The 12,069-nt window shown below is 35.6% G+C and overlaps 2 protein-coding genes across 4 annotated transcripts in view; both read left to right on the top strand.

Moving 5' to 3' along the window:
- LOC118735899 (dynein heavy chain 5, axonemal-like) overlaps nucleotides 1-12,069 on the top strand; it is a gene marked incomplete at its 5' end in the record, with an annotated part of 59,038 nt that overhangs the window by 7,828 nt on the left and 39,141 nt on the right.
- Nucleotides 5,863-12,069, top strand: LOC118735877. Of its 3 annotated transcripts, none has more exons than XM_036465883.1 (5): nucleotides 5,863-6,046; nucleotides 10,329-10,403; nucleotides 10,472-10,836; nucleotides 11,508-11,726; nucleotides 11,827-12,069. In XM_036465883.1, exons 1-5 carry the CDS (start codon nucleotides 6,025-6,027, stop codon nucleotides 11,962-11,964), a joined length of 819 nt encoding a protein of 272 aa, XP_036321776.1. In that variant the 5' UTR covers nucleotides 5,863-6,024; the 3' UTR covers nucleotides 11,965-12,069. The 3 variants fall into 3 exon arrangements, with proteins under 3 accessions (XP_036321776.1, XP_036321795.1, XP_036321786.1); XM_036465902.1 differs by having other exon boundaries at nucleotides 5,865-6,046; nucleotides 11,508-11,714; XM_036465893.1 differs by having other exon boundaries at nucleotides 5,866-6,050.

Genomic DNA, 12,069 nt, shown 5'->3' with positions numbered 1-12,069 from the left:
AAAATGCAAAACCGCGAATGTGAAGTTGTAGAAATTATTTGCTAGAGAGTAAAAACACTTATATTTCAAAATGGTTACTTTTTTATAGAGCAATCGCATTTATGGCTAGTATATTTCAGGACGAATGGATAAGGATTGAGCCAAGAGCTTGTGTGAGCAAATCCAATTTTTGGCAGCAAATGTCAGTTACGCGGTTTTGCAGAATGACGATGCGCGGTTTTGTACTTTAAACGACGATATGAGGGTATGGCCAGACCCATTAAGTACGATAGTGACTAAAAAGTGTGCGCCTAACGGAGGGATATACTCGCTATATTTTTCATTTATTTTTTATTTTTGTTCAAAACGGAAAACATATCTAAAAACTTCGAATTGTTTTTGTTTTTTTTTACTTTTTGATTTATGTCGTCCTTCTAGCAAACGGGCTACATATCGCACGTTTAATAATATAGAGATGTAACTCAAAATTTATGTTTTTTGAGATTTCAATATGCAATTAATAAGCTTGATAAGTAGAATATGTTCAGTCTAACAGATAACCAAACTCCCAACCATGGCGAAGATATGCGTATATTATAAAATACCGAGATATTCCGAGCCTTCATTTTTATAATTATTTAAAAGAATATCTACTCAAAATTTAACATACGAAAGAAATTAAAAAAAAAATAAATAAACCATTAAGCTTTTTAGCTTCGCATATATTTCTCTAACAAATAACAGAATGAAATTGTGTATCCGCTAGCAAGAAAATGTCCCTTTTTAAGATAAAAAAAAATGCTCCATATCTCCGTGACTCACCTGCATGCATCTTCACTTTTTTGTAAAAACTCGTCCACTGTCCAAATTTCGTCTTCTGAAATGAAACAGAAAGTACATGTGTTTGTACAGTTACATATACATAGTATCTGCCTTCTCAATAACTATGTATGTACGAATATGTATGGATGTAAAGATTAGCAATCCACATACTAAAACTTCATTTCGTACATTTATGTACATACATCGAAGCATAGGATATAATTTAGTGTGATCTTACCTGCGGGCAGGACTTGTAAGGACACATCCTGCATCCACATTAGCACATTTAAAATGCGATTGGAGTAGATGTCGTGCACACGTGCCACCAGTACATTAAACGTCTCAATGGCGCGCTTACAACGCTCATAGAACTCCGTCCAATTTTGATGAGTCCACTTTGGATCAAAAATACACAAAGTCAAAGCACACAAAGTTGATTAGGGACTGCGAGTGCAGATACTTATTATGAAACTTTAATTGAATTTTGTTACTCACAAAATGACAACTGCTTAGGCATGGAAGGTAGGCAACCGCCTTAAGGGCATTCAATACTAGCATACTTCTAACTTACATTTATAGTGTGGAGGCCAGGTTTCAGCATTGCCGTCAGGCGCACCAATTGCGGCAGAAACAATGGGCGCACTTCCAATTTAACGGCACGCACAGTTGTCAAAAACATTTTAATCAAACACTGTGAACAACCAAACACAAAGAGAACACACAAAAATAAAATATCATTGGACAAAGCAGACTTCCATTTTCGCCTACATTTAATGAGTCCTGTATGTTGGTGAAGTACTTCTGGCGACTCATCAATGTGGCGGCAACAATGGGCAATTCAATGTCTAGCTTGGCCAACATCTTGGCTTCGCGTATCAGCAGCGGTATAGTGGGATGCAGGTTAACGATTAATCGGTCACCTTGCAGGGCCAAGAGAGGCTGTAAGAGGCATGCATCGGCTACGCTAACCTAAAGATTTGATAAACACAAAGATAATTTACGCTCAAAATTAAGACCCTAGTAATCTACATCCTGATCCAGCCATATAGATACGATCTCTTCCTCATACTCCCTTAGCATTCCCGTTACATTGTTGTAGCGATTTTCTAGATCTTTCGTCAAAGGTAGACCACTTAGCACCTGGTGCTCCAGTACAGCGTCCATCAGTTCTTTCATGTGCGCATCCAAAGCGCGACTCCAACGAATACGACCTGCGATCGGTGGAAAATTTCGACAGACGGGCGGGTCGTCACGTTGTTTTTTGAACATCTTATTCACCCGGTCCACTTCTTTATCCACATACTTGATGATGCGCACATATTTTTCATCCATCTTACTGAGCGGTATCTTCTCACTGACCCTCTCAAAGCGAGTTAAGAAGCGAATGCATTGCGGTGTCTCCCATACGGTGTCGAAATTTGTCTCGATAAGAGTGGCGATGGTGTCTTTCAATGAGTCGGTTTTGTTCATGAAGCGTTCGAAATCGTCATTGAATTCCCCGTTGCGGTGATCCAAGTAATCGTATTTCTTCGACAAGATCTCCTTCTTGGCCTCTTCAAAATGGTTGCTGGCATCTTGGAGTGTTTCCGCTAATAGTAGACCCTCCAAACGGCGCTCGAATAGATGGTTGTAATCATCGATTAGATTAAACATGGAAATGATTTTCGACAAGCGATCACAAAATGTATCAAACTTTCCAAAAACGAAATTTTCCGAGAAACCGAACGGTGTTTGATTCGGTAAAAATGGTTGCTCTCTAACGGTGTAGTAGGTCTCGTGGTATATGTGGTTTAGCTTGATGCAATTGCCTAACTTTGTGCGAATAACATTGCGATCTTGAGACCAAATTGTCTCCTTACTACGGCAAGTGATGTAGGACTTGCAGGTTTCTATCATTTGATTGGTGATCTAAGCGAAAACAGGAATAGAACAAAGTGTTTGATTGCCAATGGATGCGTAAATTATTTAAATTAGTTTAAAACAACAAGGACAACTTGATAATCCGACTACAATATAATCGAAATTACTACATTAATACATATATACGAACCACAATAAGAACCAGTAGATGGCGATTTCTTCCAGTGACTTCCGCTCGGATATCCAAGAACCGGAGTGATTGGAAAATACCCAAACCCAGAAAACATATACGCGTACATATCCTTGTGGGCAGCTGATTAAGTTAAGTGACATTTCGACCAGTTTTGGTTACTTTTCTTTTGTTTATTTAATGTTTGTATTTTTTTTTTTTTATAAAAATCTAGCACAACATAAACCCACATTTCAAACTTCGTACAAAGTTTATATAAATTAAACAAACTTTAACAATTACACCCAGAAATTTTAAACTTTTTATTAAAATTTTTTAGACGGCTGACGATGGAGAGCATTTTCCCATATAAATTATGCTCGGCAATTACTTTTATGTTTATGGAAGAAAATGTCTAGCACCGTCAGCAAAAAAATATGTTAAAAATCAACGCGATTTTTTAGCGTTTTAAAATCTGCACTTTAAGCCACTAAAATTTAATGAGCTATAATACTGGATACCTAAAATGTTTGTAAAAAAAATTTTAGTAAAAAGTTTAAAATTTTTGGGTGGGTGTTTAATTTTTATAAATTTTGTACGAAGTTTGAAATGTGAATTTACATATATGTTGCTGGTTATGTAATGTGCTAAACTTTTATTAAAAAAATTATGAACATTAAATAAACAAAAGCAAAATAACCAAAACTGGTCAAAATGTCACTTAACTTAATCACCTGACCACAAGTGTACGTAGATATGTATGTATGTATGTATCTACTCCAAGAACTAGTTCATTACGCACGTAAGTACATATATATGTATATATATATATATGTATATATGTATAGCGATGCAAAATTTAACGAATTTCTAAATTTACTTGGAATTGAAAACGCTGCACAGTGGTCCAATACGCAAAGCTAGGGTACTTTATTAAATTTTTTGTTTGTAATTTTTTAGTAAAATTTTTATCAAATATACAAGAATATTGTCTAAGAGTAAATACAACTTTGTTTGATAACATTTGGCTACATATAAGCACAACGGTATCCAAAAAGTCAAGGAGCCAGAAAGTGAAAATGAAACTATGCGTGCAACGAAAAATTAGTATTTTTAAAGCTCAATAACCTGTTGAAAAAAAACTTGGGTTGTTTTAAATTCATTTCTTTCTCAGTCATTATTTTAAGTTAGAAAAATCAATATCGAACATTGCGATATTTTAGTAACAACTGAAAGTTATTAACTCGAAATTGATATTTACAATCACTTTTAGACGAAAAATAAGAATACGGAAATTTTTGGAAAATGAGCCTAGCTCACTTATGAGTACATGTGTATATCGGGGTAACCACTCCACCAATTTCTACCAAACTCGGCGCAATTTCTTAATAAAAAATACCAGACGGCTGCATCGTCCGGCTATTCTGTTTTGCTTTGTTTTTAGTTTTCGTCCCAATAAAATCTAAAAAAGAATTTTTTTCACACAACGTCTTTAAGGCAGCTTTTCTGAATTTTCGAAAGTTGAGGGTTTCATCGGGACTGTCGGAAAAGGGCTTTCGTGCCGTCCCGGTGGTAAATTTGTAAAGGCTTTCCCAATACCGCCCATTCTGGCTATTTCGAAAGCTATGCCGTAAGTGCCACGGAGCCCGATATGCCTCGACCATCTCTAGTATGAATTAAAGAACGTGAATAAACATTTGACTTTAACTCATCCACATTTATGCAAGCTTAAACACATGTGTATGTATGTACATTAGGGTGGTCCGCAAAAAAAGCAAAGTTGGAATTTTAACGCCCTAACTCCGAGGATTGCTTTATATAGGAAAAATTTTTCCCGTTTTTTTCCAAATCAAAAAATATTTAAAGGTCGCTCAAAGCGCTCAAAGTTTTCTCTGTAGTTTATATGGGGGCGAAAATTTGCAGAAATGGTATAGAATTCTTAAAAATCATTTTTTTTTAACGGAGACTTCCAATAATTATACCCAATTGTTTATATAACCATTTTTTTATTATTAACTAAATATTTCTTATGTGTACATATGTATGTAGGTCCCCCAAAACTCACAAAAATGCCTGAATCGTTAAAAAGTGTTCACAAAAATATGCAATTGGGTATTATTATTGAATTCTCCTGAAGAGAAACATGATTTTCCGTTCGAAAAATATTAGGGCAATTCCTCTAATCGCGTAAAGGCCTCGTAACGATGTCAACCTCGCAAACTTACTTACTTTTGTATGGAAAATCGGCTTATTTACAAGGTTTACGCGGTTACGAGCCATTTACGCGTTTCCATGAATACCCATATTGATTTTCAAGAATTCAATACCATTTCTCCGAAAATTTCTTTTTTCCCATATAAAATACCAGAAAAACTTTGAACGTGTTGAGCGACCTCTACATATTTTTTGATTTCGAAATAAAAAACAGGGGAATATTTTTTCGATATAAAACAATCCACGGAGGTGAGAGCATTAAAATTCGGACTAAACATGCATCACATGCATTTTTTTTAGACCACCCTAATGCACATACATACATATGTATAAATTCTACAGTAAGTTAGATGCTACCTTATCAGAAAAACTCATCATTTCTTTCTATTTCGAATTAGCATAAAAACTTGGGGGGTTTGGTAAGAATACGTTGTAAAGCTTTTATTTTGTTATAGAACTTCTTGTTTATCTACACAAGCACCCTGGGCATACTACATATTTAAATTAATACATATGGACATAGTATAATATGCAGCTAATAGAAATCAATTTCAAATACAGAATTAAGAAAAGGTAAGAAACGTGCATACTGGCATCACCGCTGCCACACTATCTTTATTAGTGTACCTGCGTGTGTGTGCGCACAAGACGAACCCAATCAGACTGTAGTCGCTTCACTTTGACTACTAGCCAAGCCAACTGGCCACAGGTGAGTGAGAGAGAGAGATAACTGCACTTAATATAGCAACTACATATGCATGTATGTACGTGTGATAGCTTCGTGGCTTTTGTACTTCATTGCTGAGTTTGTTATTTTGTTGTCGTTCTGTGAACATTCGACAACAGCTCGAAGTGTGTTGGAGGTGTAATTTTTGTTAGGGAAAACGGTTAGATAAGAAGAGCAGCGATATCAGTTCTGTGTATTTCATAGTAAAAAACATACTTTCGGTTTATCATAGAAATAAATATTTTTGTTAACAATGCAAGATGTGGATAAAGAAGGTGAGTAAGTAGATTCAATAAATTGTTATTATTCTCTTGAAGCGCATATCTATACATATGTATTTTCAATCATAAGTTCTGTGCATATGTACTTCATATGTACATATGAACATACATACCTACATATCTGTATCAATTTTACAACAAAATAATCGCTTCATGCGCAGTTGTTAGCAAGCAACTCGAAAACAATAAAACAACTTTTTGCAATACAACAACTGTTCCTACATTTACCCGGCACGTGCATACATACATATATACTATATATGTATGTATGTATGTGCAACTTAAATATTTGTACGTGCATACATATTTAGTATAAATGTGTGTACCTACGTGTGCATGTATGCACGTATTCGGTGCTATGTTTTATAAACTAAAAAAAGAAATGCAAACAGATTAGTTATCAATTGTTAATTCGTATATACATTAAGGGGATTCACAAAACGTGGTAACCGTCGTGAAATGTTAAGCTTAACATTTTTTTATGTTAAATAACGGCTAAAACAGTTTTAGGTGGGGCTAATTATATATTTTTTATACGTTAAAAAATATTTCAGCGTAGTAAAAAATTCTCTAAATCCATAGTAATCATTATTTTACGTAAAACAATGTTAAGCTTAAGATTTTACGACGGTTAACACGTCTTGTGAAACCCCTAATTGTTGCTACATTGTTGTTATTGTTCTCATCACCGCACAACACCTAGATATGTATGTACATATGTATGTTCCTATGTATTTTATATATGTAGGTATGTTTATTGATTGCATTTATGCAAGTAACTTAATAAATTTATAATTTTTGTACAAACTTTGAAATGTGGCTTTTTGTTATACAGCCATAAAGCCCGGTTATGCAAGACTTACACTTGACTTGACGTATTTAGGTAGAAACTTAGAAACGATTACTCTGCAGGTCATCTATTACTTTTTCCCTTTCTTTTGATTCTCAGCCTTTGCATTTTTACACGCAAAATTGTAATTTTTTAATTTGTTTGGGTTAAAAACTAATCAAAAAATATCAATTGAGATAAATGTATTTACGCGTATCAAATCGTGATTGTTGTTATTTTATTTTCAATCTTTATTTGAAAGTTTGATTTTGGATTGCCAGATGAATTGCATTTACATGTACAAAAGATTATGTTTGTGTGGCATATTTGGAGGAATTTTATTAAAAATAAGTGAAAATGTGATATGGCAGCATAATTTTCTCACGGCATTCGTTTCACTTAGACTTAAAACTTAACTTAGAAATCAAAAATCTAGATTTCACCAAGTTTCTAAGGGAAGTTGTTTTTTTGTGGGTAACTACCCACCATGCAAAACATGAGAAATAGGCAACAATCGTCAATGGCAACAAATTGGCAACTCACCGATTTATTGCTGTGGCGACAAATCGGCAACATCATTTCTTTCATGTCAACTTTGGAATAAATAAGTTATCAAAAATTCCCAAACTTATAAATTTCGCGTCAACAGTATTATCCAAAATCGTCTAATTTTTACCAAGGACAGGATTGAAAAGATAGGAAGCCCCATAGGGAAAGAAGGAATTATTTTCGTTTCATGTAAGTTCCAATTTTGTATACAAAAAATAATTGAAGTATTGAAAAGAATAAAATTATTCCAAATATCGCCTGAAGCGTTAAGAAAATTACTCATTCAGGTAATAAGAAAACGACTCGCCCAAGCAAGTTGCCTTCGGCGGACGTTTTAGAGCGACTGGTAATAGGAAATCAATACGATCGCAATATTACCGGCAATAAATTTGTTTCCGAGGGGGAAACGTTTTCTTATTGCCGGCAACAAAAATTGTTTGGTGGGTAGATACATATACGCGGTGCACATTTGCCAGATACATACGTATGTATAGATTTTCAAGTCAAGTCCAAGGGCCGTTTTCTCGACTGCCTGCTAAAAGTTGACGGCCAGTCTGCTTTATCGACTTTTTAACGATTGCCGGTTATTTATAAGCAAGTGAGCGAAAAATTTGACAGGCAGTCAAAGCACTGGTTATCTTTAACAGGCAGTCTAGAAGTCTTGCATAACCGACCCTATAGTCAAAATTATTTACGCAAAGTGCAAAATTTTTTTTTTGTTGCCTTTAAACTGTTTTAGAAAATGTCTTCATACATATTTCAATTTAAAGATAACATTTGAATATTCGTTCTAAGTCGTCTAAAGTATTTACATACTTTTTGACGTCAAAAGTATTTACGCAGCATATAGAAAGTAATGATTATCTTTTCACGGTGGTAAATTTCGACGGCTATTTGACACTCTTGGTGTAAAGAGGCGCTCAATTTGTAAATCTGGAAAGACTGGTGTCGAAGTTTGGGGGAAGGAAAACTTAATGAAAGCTATTAAAACAAATCCGTGATTAAATCTTTGTGGCATTTTAGCAAACGTGGAAAAATTACGTAATTACACGGAAAGTAATTTTGACTATGCCTGTATAATGAGCCGTATGAGTAAAAATTAAGCAATGCTTTTTCTAGCGATTTTAATACTTTTACTTAAATTTCTTTGAATAAATCGAGCTATAATTTTACACACAATTGATAAACAAATAAAAAGAGCCAAAATTGGTCAAACTGACACATACCTATTTTTCACATACATATCAGTATGTAATAATAATAATAATAGATTGCCGTTTACACATACTATGTTAGTGTTTGGCCGACCTTCTCCTACGATTTGTGGCGTGCGTGGTGTCACAAAAAGGGGAGGGACATACAATTTTACGCCGACTCCGAAGAGCGATTTTATTTTTAAGAGAAGCTGTTTTTCACGGCAGGAATACACTCGGAGGTTTTCCATTGCCTGTCCAAAGGCGACCGCCCCAGGCCCTGCGGAGTGGTAGCGCCACAGCGGCCGCCCAAGTATCCGTATGTACATGACACATTTCAATCTGCCCTCTCTACGATAATTCCAAGAGGTGGCGCACCCGTTTATTTTTCCCATAGGAAACTAGCTATATAATTACATTATATTCAGCTGAGCTGAGATCTGATCAGATTCTTTAAACTTCTCAAAATTAAGTCGCCTAAAATTTAGGCAGCTGATGACCACCTCGGGAGTTCCTCGGCAGTGTCGACAAAAACCGAACCGAGAATTATAAATGTTAGATTTGCGAAATTTGTAAAAATTTCTTAAAACTCAAACGTTTTCGAAGTTGTCGCAGCTAGCCGCAACCCGTTTCTTTAAATAGAACGTTCAGCATGCGCAACTTTATCGGACAGAATAGCTTATAGTCCCGCGCCTACTCAGAGTATACGGTCACTGCGTCAAAGCCGATTATGAATGCCTAAAATATTTAAAACTTTCGACGGCCTTTTTGGATTTGGAGCCATTGTGCGGTGGCTTTCAGAGCTCAACGGAAGAAACAGGAGATATAACCTCAAGGATAGCCTGGCTCGCCAATTCATTAGCCATGCAGCTTCCGGCAAATCCCCTGAGAGCAAAACGACATCCGTATGTCTAGGATTAATGGCACACCAATTCCTTATTAGAAACTTTCCTCTGGCCACGTCAGATTTGGATGTCTGAAAATAAATTTTCTATCGCCATAAACTAATAAACGTTTTACCTTTGGTTGATGAAGTTACAGTTAAATTATCATTTAAACACAAAAGATGTGAAATGACTTTGACCACTTTTAAAATAAAGAAAGACGAATTCTCTTCTTATGAGGAACATTTGGAGGATACCGTTATGAATTTATTACCCAACGCAAAAGGTCTGGCAGAAGAAAAAGCTTCGCATAAAAACCATCTACCGTTCAGAGGCGATTTATAAGCTTAAACAGACGGCAGCGTTGATCCGGATTAACTCGGACTTAATCCGGATCAAGTGCAGTTAATTCCCGAGTTGATCCGGATCAACGCTGCCGTCTGTTTATGCTTTAAGACTATAAATCCCTCCATTTGTGTAAGGACACCAAGACGCGTACCACAATTGGGGAAATTCGACTAAGCATGTAGCAAAATGTCCTAAAAATAAGTTCAAGATGCCCTCCTATTTCTCGCTGTTATCTAATTCAAAGAATTAACGGACGATCGGAGACATGCTTTGCTTCAACTTTCTTCTCTTCGGCCAACTTAATAGCACTTTTAAGCGACTGAAGATCTCCTTTGGCGTTTTTGATATTTTCTTACCCATTTTAGAATGTCTTCATTTATGTAAAAAAGTTCACTTAATTTGCCTAGTTAAAAAATATGTACATATGTTCTTGCATATGAAAGCTTCAATCAACTGTTTTTTATCGTTTATAGCGAAACCCCATTTGGGCGAGGCGCTCAGCTTGCTGTCGTCATGGAACCTACAAAACCTCTGCACTAAATTTAAAGGTAATGACTTAGAATATGACGATAATGTAATATAGAATTTGTGATTTTATTTATGATAAAAACTGCAGAACAAGAGGTTTGCACTGTGGCATTCCAATATTTGACGGATGAGGACATCTGTGAACTAATACCGAAAATTGGACCCCGTGCAATATTTCGATCACATCTTTTGGCTTGGCGACAACAGCAAGTAATCAAGAAGGACGATCACGTTATTTTACTAAACAGCGATCAAGTGGATACAACAGTTGCCATCAAAGACGAACTTCCAGAAATAACTCTAGAAGATGAGCACGCGAGTAATCTGTATGACGACCCTACAAAAGAGAGCGAAGTGTACGAAGATAGTGACTCCAAAACTGCATCGATGATGAGCGATGCAAAATATGATGACTCGCCAATTGAAAAGGCGTCTACTTCGAAAAGACACTTGGTAGGTAGACGAAAATAATCTCACAGACTTACAGAAGTACGTATGTATATGTGTATATTAGGGCGGGTCGAAAACGCAACACGTTTGATACGAAAATTGTATAGGTCTTAAAAGATGCTATTTTAATCCCTTATTCTAGAAAACTTGAAGCTTGAAAATTTTAAAATAAGAGTGGGAATACCAATTTTTTAAATTTTTACAACGAAGTTATTTCCTATCACAAAATCATAAAAAAAATAAATTGGGCAAATTCAAAGCAAGTTTAGTAGATTTTACTTACTTTTAATTTTCCCAATTCCAAATTTTAAAAATTGGTATTCCCACTCTTACTTAAATTTTTCAAGCACATTCCGCAGACTGAAGATACTACTGTCACAGAGAAACGGGATTTACTTTCTTAAAATAGCACCTTTTAAGCCCTATACAATTTTCTAATCAAATATATTGTTTCTTTCGACCTGCCCTAATGTATGTATGTATTATATACATGTGTATGTATATGTAAAGGATCTCGTGATCCTCACCCTCACTCAAGATGCATGAAACTCTGCACCCTCTAATTAGTAATGAGAATGGCTATTTTCTCTACGAGAGTCAGGGATTGCTGTCCTCAATAAAATTATTCTCATCGTTTACGTGAACCTTTATACGAATTGTATGCACTTTTTCAGGATGTCAAATCTGTGCTTAAAAGCTGTTATGAAGGTATGAATGCCATTGAATACTATGAAGAGAACAAATGTCTCGACATGCACCACCGCAAGAAAGTGGTTAAGATAATTATTTCTGCGGCGCTGGACAAGCGAATGGATATGTCTGTACATGATTTCCACAGCATGAACAAGCAGCTGCTGCAGCTATTCCCAAACGAGAGCGATGTAAGTACGTTGGTTATGTACACATATACATATGCTAACATATATGTATGTGTGTACATAGCTGTTGAGTGAAACGGTATTAAGTTTCTTACAAGCATTCGTTTTTCCGCAGGATACTTTTTATATGCCACGTTTGGGTCATATCCGGGCACGAGGTATGCTTTACAACAAATATGTCAACCTCGCCCGCACACTGCGAAAAGACGGACTCTTGGAGTACAGAAGGCATTGGACAAATAAACGACGATGAATCAGCGGAAGGATGTAGTTTTTAAAAAATTATCGAGGGGTTATCAATAAACTTATACATATGTAGATATATGATTCAAATAAATTTAATAACTTAAAATTATTT

This window comes from Rhagoletis pomonella, unplaced genomic scaffold, assembly GCF_013731165.1.
Source record: "Rhagoletis pomonella isolate Grant_MI unplaced genomic scaffold, Rhpom_1.0 Rhpom_scaffold_00001, whole genome shotgun sequence".
NCBI classification, from domain to species: domain Eukaryota; kingdom Metazoa; phylum Arthropoda; class Insecta; order Diptera; family Tephritidae; genus Rhagoletis; species Rhagoletis pomonella.
The sequence above is the reverse complement of the archived record's forward strand: the minus strand, read 5'-3'. Positions and strand labels throughout refer to the sequence as shown.

What these genes read in the sequence shown, in the direction of transcription:
- LOC118735877 (XM_036465883.1), top strand. Translation starts at nt 6,025, where the DNA reads ATGCAAGATGTGGATAAAGAAG. An exon ending in GCAAGATGTGGATAAAGAAG is followed by an intron (nt 6,047 to 10,328) that starts GTGAGTAAGTAG and finishes TATCGTTTATAG; the next exon opens with CGAAACCCCATTTGGGCGAG. An exon ending in CTACTTCGAAAAGACACTTG is followed by an intron (nt 10,837 to 11,507) that starts GTAGGTAGACGA and finishes GCACTTTTTCAG; the next exon opens with GATGTCAAATCTGTGCTTAA.